Raw genomic sequence first — 14810 nt, 5'->3', positions numbered from 1 at the left:
GATATTGGATTTTAATTTTTGTTTGCAAATATAATCATAAAAATAAGATATTTTATTTTTAAAATTTGATAATTCTATGAAAGTGATTTTTTTGGAAGGATTTTATAAATGATTAAACATTTTTAAGAAATGAAAAAAAATCAAGAAATCAAATAGCTATTCAGATATTTTAACATTTTTGAAATAAATACACTAATTTGTAAAATATAAAACTCATCTAATACTTATAAGAAATTTTATTTTTTAATTATTATTATCATATTTTAAAAATCTTTATTATTAGCATATTTTAAAAAAACTGTCAATGAATTATAGTTCAAATGACATAGTCTCTTTATACTCATCTAAGAGATCGCGAATTTGAATCTCCTATTTTTAGTAGAAAAAAAAACATATTCTAAAAAAACTAGTGATTTTCTAATTAGACAATATTTTCTTTTGTTGGATTATCCAAAATATAATAAAATAAAAATAACAGAGAAAAGAGAAAAGGGATGTGTTATCGGATAGGATGCTTTGCACGCCATTCAAAACAGCTTACGTCAGCGTCCCTAAGGCCGTTTCTTGCTGAATCTGAAAGCTCAGCTCCCACGATATTCTCAGCTCACCAATCACAATCCTCTGCAGCCAAGACCACCGGAGCCACTAATCACACACCCTTCATTTTTCCCATCACACTCATCACCGACACCCTACGTCCATCCAATGCTGAAAAATCACCCAGGTCCCACCAATTACCTAACGCATACGGAATATTCCTCTATGCCAACAATCATCATATATATAGAGTCTTATGATATTTATATTTTTTTTTTTTACAAAAAATTGGTATAATATATTTTTTTAATGATAAGCTATTATAGTTTAACAGTTAAAAATAAAAATTAAATTTATAAAAATATAAACAGTATAATTTCTCTTAAATTTTTTAGTCATAACTCTTATATGTTGTTATATGTTGTTATTCTTGTTAACTTTTTTCTTAAGCGAAATAAAGCATAATAGCCCCTTTCTTAATATTTATTCTTGCTTAGTTTAAATTATTTGAGTAAGTAATAAGAAAACTAAGGATTCAACAAAATAAGAAAACTAATTATACCAAAGCTTTAAGGGGATGATCCAATTTGATTGCCGCGTTTATTTATAAGGATATGATGGTGTCCTCTCTATCACGAAGAATAAAAAAATAATACATTAAATTATTATTTTATTCGTAGATACTTAATTTGATTTAATTCGAGATGAATATCAAATAAAAGATTTTGTATTTATATAAAAAATATTACAAAATCAAGATCTTCAATTAAAAATTTATAACTTTTAGTTTTTATAAAAAACCTAAATTTATTTAATAATATATAAATATTAAATTATAACCTTAATAAGATCTTCTCAAATTATTGAATATTACATTTTATTTTATGATTCGTAAAATTTTAGGTAAGGTCGAATATTCCCAAATTAAGGATGGATAATATTAGAATTAACATGTTATAAATATAAATATAGAATAAGATTAAATTTTAGTAAAAAATAAACCCACAAATAGAATTAGAGTTAAATCTAAATTATATCATATTCTATTCATTAATATTATCACTCCTATATTGAATGGAGACACACTTTTTTTTCTTTTATTACTATTATCAAATTTTTTATAAATATATTCTTTATTCTAAATTTGTGTAAAGAAAAAAATAAAAATAAATTAAATTTTTTATTGTTTATTCTATATTATATTCAGTTTATTATTAAATAAAATATAAAAATATTAATTTCTGTATTTTTATTTTTTGTGTTATATTATTTTTAGTGTTTTATCTTATCATATTTTTAAAATTAAATATAATCTAAGTAACATACAAAAAGAAAAAAATGAAAAAAAATGTTACAAAATTAGTAAAATTTATTATTTTTATCCAATAATTAACTATTAATATTTAAAAGTATTAGTTAAAAAATATAAAATTAGACTAATAAACTAAATATATTGAGTTGCTAGCCAAAAGGACTGATTACTATAAATTAAAAATTACCGACTCTCAAACTTTTGTTTATAAAAAATGATTTTTTAATTTTAAATTAATAAGAGTAATTAAGCATTAAGCTGAAAGCAATTTCAGTAGTTTCTTATTTTCGTATTTGTTTTCCCTTTTTTTTGGAAATTAATATGTATTCTCTAGAAGAGAAGGTTAAATTTGAGTTGATAAGACAACATTATGAGACTAATTTTTTAATGGAGTTTTAATATACAAAACTCGAACCATCATACATAAAAGCAATTAGGCATGTATAACTTGAAATATTTTCATTTAATAGGGTTCACGTTGCAACTTGCAAGCAATTATTTTTGTGTCACTTAGAATATAATAATAATTTTTCGGGGTAAATTATAAATGCCAAGCAAAAATCCAAACAACTTAGATTTAGCTTACTAAAGTTTCTTTCCTTTTTTTAAAGATATGTTTGTACTTTCAAAAAAGTATAAATATTTTATTATATATTTTGTAAATAAAATTTATCCTTTTTTACTGGTCAACAGCAAATAATGCTAGTAAATGATTATTATAACAAAAAAAAAAATAGTTAAATACATTGAATCAAATATTCGCTTACAAAAATATATTAATATCAACTATATTAAGTATATATTAAAATTAATTATTAATATAAAATATATATTAAAACATAAAATATATATTAAAAATAAATTAAATAATATTTATATTAATATATAAAATATATAATAATTAATTTTAATATATAAATAAAATTGTTGTATGAATATTATCACCTAGATAAAGAGAGTTACACTATATAACCTCTCCAAGTAAATCTACCATATGTCCGCATACTAAAATAAATAAAATAATAAAATAATATAAAAAACTACCATATATCCGTGTGTAACACACTCTCCATTCTCCAAAATCATTTCCCTCTCTCCCGCCTTAATTTCATTCCATTTCCTCACTCATCCACCGTTCAAATCACTTCAAATCTAATGACACCAAATCCAACGGTCAGAAAACAGGGTACAACATAACGTTCGTAACTTTCACGTACGCCATCATTCTCTCCCCCGCTATAAAACCGCAAGCCTCGCCGCACTCGAGCTCACACTCTCTCCGTGACTTACACTCCATTTCTCTCTGTGTTCCGGCGAACGCCGCTTTACTTTTTTCCGGTGAGGTAACCGGCGGAGTTAGGTTTTTTCCGGCGAGAATGGGAGGGGCTATTCTGTCGGAGCTCGCGACGGAGATAGTGATTCCGGTATGCGCCGTCGTCGGGATCGTGTTCTCACTGGTGCAGTGGTTCCTCGTTTCAAAGGTGAAGCTCACACCGCACGCAACGTCGTCTTCGAGTGGTAACAGCAACAACAACAACAACGGGAAGAACGGTTATGGGGATTACCTGATCGAAGAGGAGGAAGGAATCAACGACCATAGCGTCGTGGTCAAGTGTGCCGACATTCAAAGCGCCATCTCCGAAGGTGAGATCTGAGCTTTTCTTACTTGAGATCTCGTTGTGTCGTCGGTTTATTTTTCCGACATGTCGTTTTTGGAGCTGAATCTAACGTTGTGTGTTTTGTTTTTTTTGTTTTTTTTGTTTTTCTTATTTGTTCGGTTGAGTAGTTGTGTTAGTAATTCTTTCGAAAGGATAAGCTTGTTAGTGCTTGTTTGGATTTAAAGTGTTCGTTTTTCTGTGCTGTTTTTGCAGTCTTAACGACTGTGTAGATTAGGTTCCCGAATTATTGGAATCGAATGCTACTACTAGATATTATCGTGAACAGTGGATACACAAAGATCTAGCTTTATCTGTTTATCTGAAAGCCTGAAATATAGCTGTTGTCAAAATATCTTCGCGTTTTATCACTTTATGGGTTACTATGAGGTCGTTGTTTTTCTCATTATTAATCTGCTATTATTAGTACACCCGGCATATTATTATCTAGTGTTAGTGCGTTTGTTATTTTTAGTTGTTGTTATTATTATTTTGTAATAAATTAATAATTAATTAATAATCCATCTAGTACTGTTGATATTTTACTGTGGGGTTTTATCATATTACAAATTGTTCTGATTCCAAGAATGATGGAAGCATCCTAAATCGGTATATATCCCGCTTCCTGTATAAATATTATGATTTTGATGAAGAAAGTATTTTACTGTAAAATAATCAACCTGACTGTGGTAGTTCCTTAATCTAGGATGCTGATACCTAATCACCGCATGGCATGTGATTGACTAATATGGCACATTGCTGATTTGCTTAGTGTTGGGACTTGGATGGGCATTTTGGTCTTTGTACTTACAAGCTCTGAATTTGTTTGCAGGTGCCACATCCTTTCTTTTCACTGAATATCAGTATGTGGGAATCTTCATGGTTGCTTTTGCGGTTTTGATCTTCCTTTTCCTGGGTTCTGTGGAAAGCTTCAGCACCAAGAGCCAGGCTTGCACATATGACAAGACTAAGATTTGCAAGCCAGCCCTTGCAACTGCATTGTTCAGTACTGTATCATTCTTGCTCGGTGCTTTGACTTCGGTCCTCTCTGGTTACCTTGGGATGAAAATTGCAACCTATGCCAATGCCAGGACAACCTTGGAAGCAAGAAAGGGAGTTGGGAAGGCTTTTATCACTGCATTCAGGTCTGGTGCAGTGATGGGTTTTCTTCTTGCAGCAAATGGTCTTTTGGTGCTCTACATTGCCATTAATGTCTTCAAGATATATTATGGTGATGATTGGGAAGGTCTTTTTGAGGCTATAACTGGTTATGGCTTGGGTGGATCTTCCATGGCTCTGTTTGGGAGAGTTGGTGGTGGTATCTATACCAAGGCTGCTGATGTTGGTGCTGACCTTGTAGGAAAAGTTGAAAGAAATATCCCTGAGGATGATCCAAGAAACCCTGCTGTAAGTCACATTTCCCCCCTTTCTACTTCCTTTTCCCATGTTATTCACAGGAAGAATTGATTGAAGAATAATGTAGTTATCTCATTAGTCCTCCCTGTATTTGCTGAAACAATTGATCCATTTTCATGATCTTATCAGGTGATTGCTGACAATGTTGGTGACAATGTTGGAGATATTGCTGGGATGGGCTCTGATCTTTTTGGCTCCTATGCCGAATCATCTTGTGCTGCCCTTGTTGTTGCTTCCATTTCCTCATTTGGAATCGACCACGACTTCACTGCCATGTTGTATCCCCTACTTGTCAGCTCTGTGGGCATTCTCATCTGTTTGATTACTACTCTCTTTGCAACTGATTTCTTTGAGATCAAGGCCGTCAAGGAAATTGAACCAGCATTGAAAAAGCAGCTTATCATTTCTACAGCACTCATGACTGTTGGAATTGCAATTATTAGTTGGCTTGCTCTCCCATCGACCTTCACTATTTTCAACTTTGGAGCTCAGAAAGAAGTTAAGAGCTGGTACGTTAAGTTTGTTTTAATGTCTTCTATGCGAAAAAAAATGTTTGATGAATTTCTTGGCCTGGTTCTGTATATACATAGTATTGCTTTAGATTATTCCGTTAAAACCTCGTGTCGCCGTTTCTTGATTATATTCTCATATTCCATTTATTTTTGTTACCTTGGATTGTTGGTAACGTTTTTAATAGAGTTGTTTTACATGGTTGACATTTTCAGGCAGTTATTCCTATGTGTGGCTGTAGGACTCTGGGCTGGACTTATTATAGGGTTTGTTACGGAATATTATACAAGCAATGCTTACAGGTAGCTGAATGCTGAGTTTCTGACGTGCCTTGCTATATTTCGTTTATAGATGTGTAATGCCCTTAACTTCCTTTTTGTGATTGACTTTCAGCCCTGTACAAGATGTTGCTGATTCCTGCCGGACTGGAGCTGCAACCAATGTCATCTTTGGCCTTGCGCTAGGATACAAGTCTGTCATTATTCCGATTTTTGCCATTGCCATAAGTATCTTCGTAAGTTTCAGTTTTGCTGCAATGTATGGAATTGCTGTGGCTGCCCTTGGAATGCTTAGTACCATAGCTACTGGATTGGCTATTGATGCCTATGGACCTATCAGCGACAATGCTGGAGGCATTGCTGAAATGGCTGGAATGAGCCATCGTATCCGCGAGAGAACTGATGCACTTGATGCTGCTGGCAACACAACTGCTGCCATTGGCAAGGTAATTTGAAGCTTTTAGAGTGGTTGCATACCTTCAGCCTATATTTTTGTTCAAATGACTACGGCGTTACATCTATGCTAAAATATAGATTAGTATCTATAGCCATGGTTAAAAAATATTCTAATGTTATTGATTACTTCTTATCCTCTGGTCATTTTCATCATGATTATGAGCCCAAAGTTACACCTGAGTTATGTGTTCTATTCTTCCATCACTAGGGATTCGCCATTGGATCTGCTGCTCTGGTATCTTTGGCCCTATTCGGTGCCTTTGTCAGCAGAGCAGGAATTTCAACTGTTGATGTCTTGACTCCCAAGGTCTTTATTGGACTCTTGGTTGGCGCCATGCTCCCCTACTGGTTCTCTGCCATGACCATGAAGAGTGTAGGAAGTGCAGCTTTGAAAATGGTTGAGGAAGTTCGCAGGCAGTTCAACACCATTCCAGGACTCATGGAGGGTCACGCCAAGCCTGATTATGCCACATGCGTCAAGATTTCTACTGATGCATCCATCAAGGAGATGATTCCTCCAGGTGCCCTTGTCATGCTTACACCACTCATTGTCGGTACCTTCTTTGGTGTGGAAACTCTCTCAGGCGTTCTTGCAGGTGCTCTTGTTTCTGGTGTGCAGGTAATATCAGTTACTAAGACTGCATTATGTGAAGTTCAGTTGGAGGTATTGTGTTCCAACATTCCTGTCAAGTTTTCTGAATCTTTGTTCTTTTGAATTGTTTTTTCAGATTGCAATATCAGCATCAAACACTGGTGGTGCCTGGGATAATGCCAAGAAGTACATTGAGGTAAAGATTTTTAAACTGGAGCTTTTTTGAGAGTGCTTTTTTTTTTTTTTTTCTATTATGGAATTTTCATTGTATTTGTTCATTGGATGATAAAATTCGCTGGCAATTTCTTATTTCAGGCCGGTGCATCTGAGCATGCTAGGACCTTGGGACCAAAGGGATCCGATCCACACAAGGCAGCTGTTATTGGTGACACCATTGGTGACCCTTTAAAGGACACTTCTGGGCCTTCTCTCAATATCCTTATTAAGCTTATGGCCGTGGAATCACTCGTCTTTGCTCCATTTTTTGCCACCCATGGCGGCCTTCTTTTCAAGCTCTTTTGAATGAGTGGGAGCCACTCTGGTGGTAGAGGCTTCCTTTACTTTTAAATCCTATTTTTTGTCGGAGCTTTCAGTCGCTTTTTTGCCTTTTATTTTGTACCAATCAATAGCTTCTTTCCACCTTTAGGTAGCTTCTTCGATTATGAGAATTCGGAATTTGTCACAAGAACTAGATTTTGCCGACAAGGATTTTCAATTAATTTTCCGGCTTTGGAAGATGCCAATGTTTTTGGAAATATCATTAGTATCAATTTCAAAGATAGATTGCAGTATTGCACGGTGTGATTCTTCATTCTTGTAATCTGATTTCACGACCCGTAGTAACTTTGAATATTAGGAAAGGGATTTTCATATGCTTTTATACCAAGAGATTTATTATTAAAAAATGACGAATTTTTTGTTCAAAGAGCAGGTAACAACTCGATTCATTTTCTTAAAGAGATCAATGGCGTATTACTCGTTTAATTGTATCAGTTTGCAAACGGTATCCTTTTCCATTGCACATTTGCACTTGAGTCAAGATCAGCAATGCAATAATATATAGCAATTATTAATTTTATTATTATTTTAAAAAATTCTTAACAAATAACAATGTATTTCTGTTTCTTCTTGTTTCAAACACTAATACCAATCCAAACACACTCCTCACAAATACATGACTTGTTTATTATTTATAAAAAATAAGTGTATTTTTCCAAATTGAAATCACTTTGATAACCAAAGTGATATTTTTTCTTTTGGGGCTTATTTTGCAAAAAGCTAATTTTAACCAAAATGACAATTTACTTAGATAGATATTACCACCTTTATTTTAATAATATCACTTCTATATAGTAGTTTTTTTCTTCTATATCTTTTTATGAATATATTCAAAATAGGAGGGGGAGGGGAGGAAAACACTATCTACTCTCTCAATTTAAAAAAGTATAGGAAGGGGGGGGGGGGGGGGGGGGGAGGAGAGGAAAACACTATCTACTCTCTCAATTTAAAAAAGTTTGCATTATAAAATTGGTGAGTTCTATGGTGCTTAAATTGCCTAACTTCCATTTTAAAGTAAAAAATAAAATATTTAAAATAAAAAACAAATCATGTAATATTTATTAAATATAATTTATTTACTTCTTTTAATAATTTAGGTATAAAGTGTTAGGCATCATAGCATTCACCTATAAAATTTTCTTTGGTTACAATCAAGTATTCATTTTCTTTACTAGTAACTCTATTAAATTAAACAAAGAGAACAATTGAGAAAATAAAGTAATTATAGGTGATTAAGAATTAATATAGTTTTGTACAATTTGCTTGGTTTACCCCAAAAGTTAATATACTTTTAAGAGCCCTACTTCTAATCACTTCCTTAATCAACTCCTGTATTTATAAGACTCTTAAAACCATGTGCATTCGATTTAAATTTATATTTATTAATATGACAAGATAACGTTGGATATATATATATATATATATATATATATATATATATATATATATATATATATATATATATATATATCGGGTAATTGATTTTTTTTCTAAAATGATAATATAAAATTGAATTTACGTGTAAACTTTTATTTTTGGGAATGTACTTGATAATTCAATTTAAATCCATAAACTTTTTTTTTTCATTTTCTTTCTTTTAGGTGAAGTTATTTTTTTTTTCATTTTCTGATTTTATATTTTTGGGATCTCTTATGTCTGAAGAATCCATAACTTTTTTTTTTTTGGATTTGATTTTAAGTATCCATAGTGTAAAATCTCTCAGAATTTCTTTTACCTCCCCAAACGCATAACTGAAGCAAATAGGCGAAAAAAAAAAAAACTCACATACACTTTTCTGCTTACCTTCTGGAGAAACGCTGCGACAACAACCAAGCGGTGGGGTCAGCCAGTGGAGGAGCTTCGGCGACTGTGCGGCGAGTTCGACGGTGGTACTTCGTTGGGTGTGATTTTTTCTTTCTCTTTTCTTATGTAAACTTCTTTGGATGGGTCTGATGTCCGACTATGATGATTATTTGATTGATTTATTAAATTATGGATTTTTGTTTGTTAAAGAAGATAATGCTGAAAATTTCTTCTGTGCTTTTGAGCTATGAATTCAGTGTTCAGATGATGTTGTTTCGCAGGGTTTTAAATGATGAACTCCAGGTGTTTGATAAAAGTTCTGTATGGATATTGTATCAAGACATATTATTGAGTTCATTTGTAACAAGAATGAGTACAATAATGTATGCATATTACGGTGATTGTGCATTAGTAGTAACTAACATAACAGGCTTTACAAATTACTCTCATCACATTGCATCTAATCGTGTTATATTGCTGTAGTTTGCTGTTTGATTGTGCTATTGGGTTAGTGTGGTGGTGAGGGGTAGGAAATGGAAGATATCAAGCATATTGGAAGGCTCTATGAACAAAATAGGAAGAACATGCTAATAAAATCATGAATTGAAAAGATAAAATAAAGAGGATCTATTTGAATTATTTATTTATGTATTGTTCTTAAGTATATTTACTAAATACAATGGGAATTTGGAGGGGTTTGGTGGACAAATTTTTCTTCCAAAATGGAAGTTATTGACTAAGTACTACAATTAGGTGAATAACTTCCATTTTGCATGGATTCCACCAAATGATCCAAAGGTTTAACTTGTTGCACCCTCACTTTACAAGGATATTCACTTTAGAAGATCCTTCAAAGAGTGAGTGCTAATGTGGATAATTGATTTGAACAAGTGATGTAGTTGTTGTTCATCACATGAGTCAATCACCTTCTTAGCCTACCATTCCAAAACAAAAATCACCACAAGCATCCTAGTTTTGAATCTATCATAGCCTTGCATCCGTTATTGATTCAATTTCCATTCCATCTTTTTTTGTTGGTTTCATTTCCTTTTTGCAGTGAGCAGCCATGGCTCTGCGAACAGTGACTCGAAAGTTGGGCAATAAGTTCTTTCCTCTCTTGTCTTCCACATCCCACCTCCATTCGCATGCCACCAGTTTTGGTTGGTTTTCACTTCCTGTTCTCTGCAAAGAATAGTGTCTTTTATTCTTTTATAATAATAAAGTTGGACTTTTTCCTTTTCTTTTTTCATGACACTGATTTGTAATTAATACTTTCACGTTTCACTTTCAGGATTCAAGGAAGTGAAAGAAGAAGAAAAGGCTGCAATGGTTGGGAATGTCTTCTCAAACGTTGCTTCTAACTATGACCTCATGAATGATCTCATGAGTGCAGGGTTGCACCGGTTGTGGAAGGACAGGTTATGTTCTCATTGCTGCCTTTCGGTTGTATTATTGTTTCCTAAAGTTTAGATTCTGAATCCCATTGCTATTAGCATCTGACATTGAATAAAATCCTGTGTTTTCTACTCACATCTCAGACTGGTTTCAAAGCTCAATCCTTTTCCTGGAATGAAGCATCTTGATGTGGCTGGTGGCACAGGTTCATAGCTCTACTTTCTACAATGTTTCTGTTCTGAGCATATGAATATGAAGTAAATCCGGATCTGTTACAATTTATATGACATGAAGGGGATAACCCATGTGAGATACTTGTCTACCTGGAAGATATTATAGACTTGTCCATTTATTTAAAGGAGAGACGTTTTAGTTCATGAGGCACTTGTCACAGTGAAGTCTACCTGCTCTGAGTTTGCTGATCTCTCTTTCTATTTCTTTTTTAGCTAAAGCAGTTTTTAGTTTGCAGCATACTCTTAAATTTTTATTCATAATGGGCATTTTACTTGTGTTCTTGTTGAATGTCCAATTAAGAAGTGTACAGGAAGAAATTGTTTGTTAGCTGGCTGATAGTAGTCATAAAAGTATACATTATTTGAACAATTTTAACGTTGCAAAAGACTCATTACGGTAATACATGGCATTTTAACTTTGTTCAAAAGTAAGCTGTGTGTGCTTCATGTTCAATTGTTTGTTTAAAGTTTCCATGACGAACATAATTATGCAATGCATATTTTTATTTAAAATAAAGCTTGCTTCTCTAAGCAATATCCTTGTTGGTATGGATTTTAGAGGAATAAAGTGTTGTTACTGCTGCATATCATCTTTGCCATGCTTCATTATCTTTTATATCAAGGATAAGATTTCTTGATTTTACAGGGGATGTTGCTTTCAGAATCTTAGAAAGGATAAACAGAGTTAAGCAAAGAGGAATTCAACGTGATTTTGAAGATATATTAGAGGCAGAAACTAAGATATATGTGTGTGATATTAACCCTAACATGTTAAATGTTGGCAAACAGCGGGCCTTGCAGAAAGGTAAATGAGAGTGCCTTACAATGTCATTAGTTATTTCTGACTTTTATAAAGGACCTTGGTTCTGCATACTTGTATTTATGTGAAGTGAATTTCTGCTAACAATAATAGGTTTTGCTGAAGACGGTTCCCTTGTATGGGTGGAGGGAAATGCTGAAAGCTTGGGATTCCAAAATGATTCAATGGATGGTTACACTATAGCATTTGGGATACGGAATGTCACACACATAGAGAAAGTTCTCAGTGAAGCTCATAGGTAGGCTTGCATTTTTTAAAGATGTTGTAACTTGTGTGCCATAGCAGCTGATGGCTACTGATGGAAATGTATGGTTTATCACTTTCTGGGTTTATCATTTTTGACAGGGTACTGAAGCGTGGAGGCAGGTTCCTTTGCCTTGAACTTAGCCATGTGGGAATTCCTGTATTTAAAGAATTGTAAGTATCATTTGCTCTGTTTTGCAAGAATGCTGCATACTGGTTGTTTCCTTCCGAAAAAGGTGATAGAGTAGATATTTGATATAATGCATGCTAAATTTGAGAAATAAAGTTGAACAAAATTATTCAGTAATGAATGTAATCATCGCGTACACTCTATGGAATACATATTCCATATTTACATAGAACTGTATAATTTCCTCTTGCTTATAGACTTCAAATTTTAGGTAAGAAACTAGTGTATTTGAAAGTAGAAGGAAACTAGATAACGTATATTTACAGAGTGGGTGAGATGTCTTCCAAGAAAGATGGAAGAAAAGAAACGAAAATAATGAGCCAGCTGAAAACTTACAATCCTTGCATGCCTTCCTTGCAAATTAAATCTTCAATGTTCTGCTATTCATCTTCTTGCAGGTATGATTTATATTCTTTCTCCGTTATTCCATCTATGGGAGAGATGGTTGCTGGTGACCGTGAATCTTATCAGTACTTAGTTGAGAGTATCCGGCGTTTCCCTACACAGGTTTTCATTCTTTCATATATTGGTAGCTGTTGATGTTCTTATTTCTTTATCACTTGCACTTGCTAATGGATCTCTTAATTCTTCTCAACATGGCTGGATTTAGTATACAGTTGGCCTGTATTTTGTGTTCGGAAAAGATGGGAACCAGGTTTTGAGTAGGAAGATGGGTCGTAGACCAATGGGATGATAATCCACATTTCTTTGTTACATATGATTTAATTTTAGCAAGCTGCGTTCCCAGTTATTTAACTCAGCATTATCATCTGTTTTTCTACCATGGAGCTTTATCTTCAATTTTTGAATATTTGCTTATGCTTGCATGTTTATGTATTATCATACTAAGCATTGTGCAGAAATTGCTCTGATAATCTGATATATTCATGTCTAGAAATTTTGCTTATGGGGATTATCCTAATTATCCTATTCTATGTTGAATTTGCAGGAGAAATTTGCATCAATGATTGCTGATGCAGGGTTCCAGAAAGTAGAGTATGAGAATCTAGTAGGGGGAGTGGTTGCCGTCCATTCAGGGGTCAAAATCTGATATTTTCATGACCTTTACTCACATGTATCTAATAATTCACAATCCTGATCTTCTAAAATACAAGTAAAATACATCTGAGAAAATTAGTGGTTTCATATTTAATAAGCAAAATTATATGCATAACTACCCATGTCACATGAAAGTTGAAACCATTGATTTTCTCATTAGTTCAGACATTGCAAGTTAATCCCGTAAATCCAATAATTTATGGATCTTTCTGAGCTTCTTATAGGCATGGAGACCGATGTCAAGTGTGATAAGTCATCTACTCAGAGAGGAGTGACTTTGTTAGAATATGTTCTTTAATTTATGCGGTCATATTTGGCACTTGCAATTCACAATTTTGGTGAGAATTTGTATATAACTTTTTTTACTTATGTTAAATTCTTTACCAAAAAGATAGAAACAGAATTGACGTTTGGCATGTAGCATGTTTCTGTTACGAAAAGAAGAAATGTCATGTGTGGACGAAATTCATTTTAGAGAACCCATAGCAGATTATCAGAATTTATTATTTTTTATTGTTAATTAATTATTAAAACTAAAAAAATTGAGTTGATGATTAAAAATAATAATAAATAATAAATTATGATAATTTTTTAATATTTTTTTATTATTTTATGTATGTGTAGACTCGAGTTATTATTTTGGTAATTTATTTTGAACAAGGGGAGTAGTAATATATATTAGCACCAAAAAGGAGTTAAAAAAACCCTAGATATTTGTTCAAGTACCGGTAAAATCTCATCTGAACTTTTAAACAGCGCTCGAAGTAGTCTTACTTTTTCATCTTGATATAGGTAATATTGTGGTTTTTAGTGAGTGCAATTAGATTAAATATTCATGATGCATGGTACAATTTTCTGATCAATTACTAATATATAGTGCAAAGTCACAAGCAATTGAGTAGTAGAAGCAACAAGTACCAAACCATTCTGACCAACTAAGTGGAGAATAATTTATACCAAAAAAAAGGTGAGAATAATCCATTCATTTCTATAATTATTTTCTTATAAAAAATATAATATAATATATACAAGTGGCATTATTAATTTATTATTATTCCAAATACGAGTAGTAAATAATAGTACCTATTAGTCTATTACTTCCGCTTTTAAAATATCGTACAATAAAAAAAATGAATAATACGTATTTAGAAATTGATTCTTTTAATTATTAAAAAAAATTGAGAATATAAAGTATAATTTTTATTCTTAATATTCTCTCTTTTATATTTATTTTTAGTTTCATCTATAAAATTAATAATGAAAAATTACTTTTACTCTCTTAATTGTTAAAAAAAATTAAAAAATTCATTTTTTACGTATTCATTCGTAGAAATATGAATAAATATGATGCAATAATTAATAGTCATTAGTCTAATTTTAGCTATAATTTTTCTCAAATATTATTGTATAATAAATTTATTTAAATACAATAAATTATATAAAATTTTAATCTACATATTAAATACGTATATACAATAATATATAAAAAAATAATTTATTCTCTATCTTAAGAATTGCCTAATTAATCTTCACAGTACCACTAGTAGTATAGAATAAAAAGAGGCAAGAAACAGGGGCGCAAAAAGAGTGGCGTCATTGCGTGCACAAAGCTCACAAGCCATCCCTCTAACGGGTCCCACTCAGCCTTCTCCAAACGGATAAAGTCAACAACCAAATCCCTCTCTCGCTCTCTCTTTATTATTCTTTTCCCTCCTTTCTTATCCACCTCGCTCTCCCAAACCATCGTACTCGC

At 32.5% G+C, this 14810-nt stretch overlaps 2 protein-coding genes across 4 annotated transcripts; both read left to right on the top strand.

Annotated features, from left to right (window-relative positions):
• Positions 1–3124: 3124 nt before the first annotated feature.
• LOC130948357 (pyrophosphate-energized vacuolar membrane proton pump-like) lies at positions 3125–7628 on the top strand. Its single transcript, XM_057877078.1, has 8 exons — positions 3125–3493; positions 4337–4911; positions 5050–5429; positions 5646–5732; positions 5824–6154; positions 6373–6783; positions 6893–6952; positions 7072–7628. The coding sequence occupies exons 1-8, from the start codon at positions 3226–3228 to the stop codon at positions 7276–7278; spliced, it is 2319 nt and encodes a 772-aa protein (XP_057733061.1). The 5' UTR covers positions 3125–3225; the 3' UTR covers positions 7279–7628.
• Positions 7629–9008: 1380 nt separating this feature from the next.
• On the top strand, positions 9009–13426 carry LOC130947759 (2-methoxy-6-polyprenyl-1,4-benzoquinol methylase, mitochondrial). 3 transcript variants are annotated; one of them, XM_057876461.1, is made up of 9 exons: positions 9009–9215; positions 10175–10277; positions 10409–10535; positions 10656–10717; positions 11392–11550; positions 11659–11803; positions 11911–11982; positions 12397–12505; positions 12948–13426. In XM_057876461.1, exons 2-9 carry the CDS (start codon positions 10184–10186, stop codon positions 13047–13049), a joined length of 870 nt encoding a protein of 289 aa, XP_057732444.1. In that variant the 5' UTR covers positions 9009–9215; positions 10175–10183; the 3' UTR covers positions 13050–13426. The 3 variants fall into 3 exon arrangements, with proteins under 3 accessions (XP_057732444.1, XP_057732445.1, XP_057732446.1); XM_057876462.1 differs by having other exon boundaries at positions 9044–9203; XM_057876463.1 differs by lacking the exon at positions 9009–9215 and adding an exon at positions 9307–9500.
• The last annotated feature ends 1384 nt before the right edge of the window (positions 13427–14810 follow it).

Source organism: Arachis stenosperma, chromosome 9 (genome assembly GCF_014773155.1).
Source record: "Arachis stenosperma cultivar V10309 chromosome 9, arast.V10309.gnm1.PFL2, whole genome shotgun sequence".
Taxonomy (NCBI): Eukaryota; Viridiplantae; Streptophyta; class Magnoliopsida; order Fabales; family Fabaceae; genus Arachis; species Arachis stenosperma.
The sequence above is the reverse complement of the archived record's forward strand: the minus strand, read 5'-3'. Positions and strand labels throughout refer to the sequence as shown.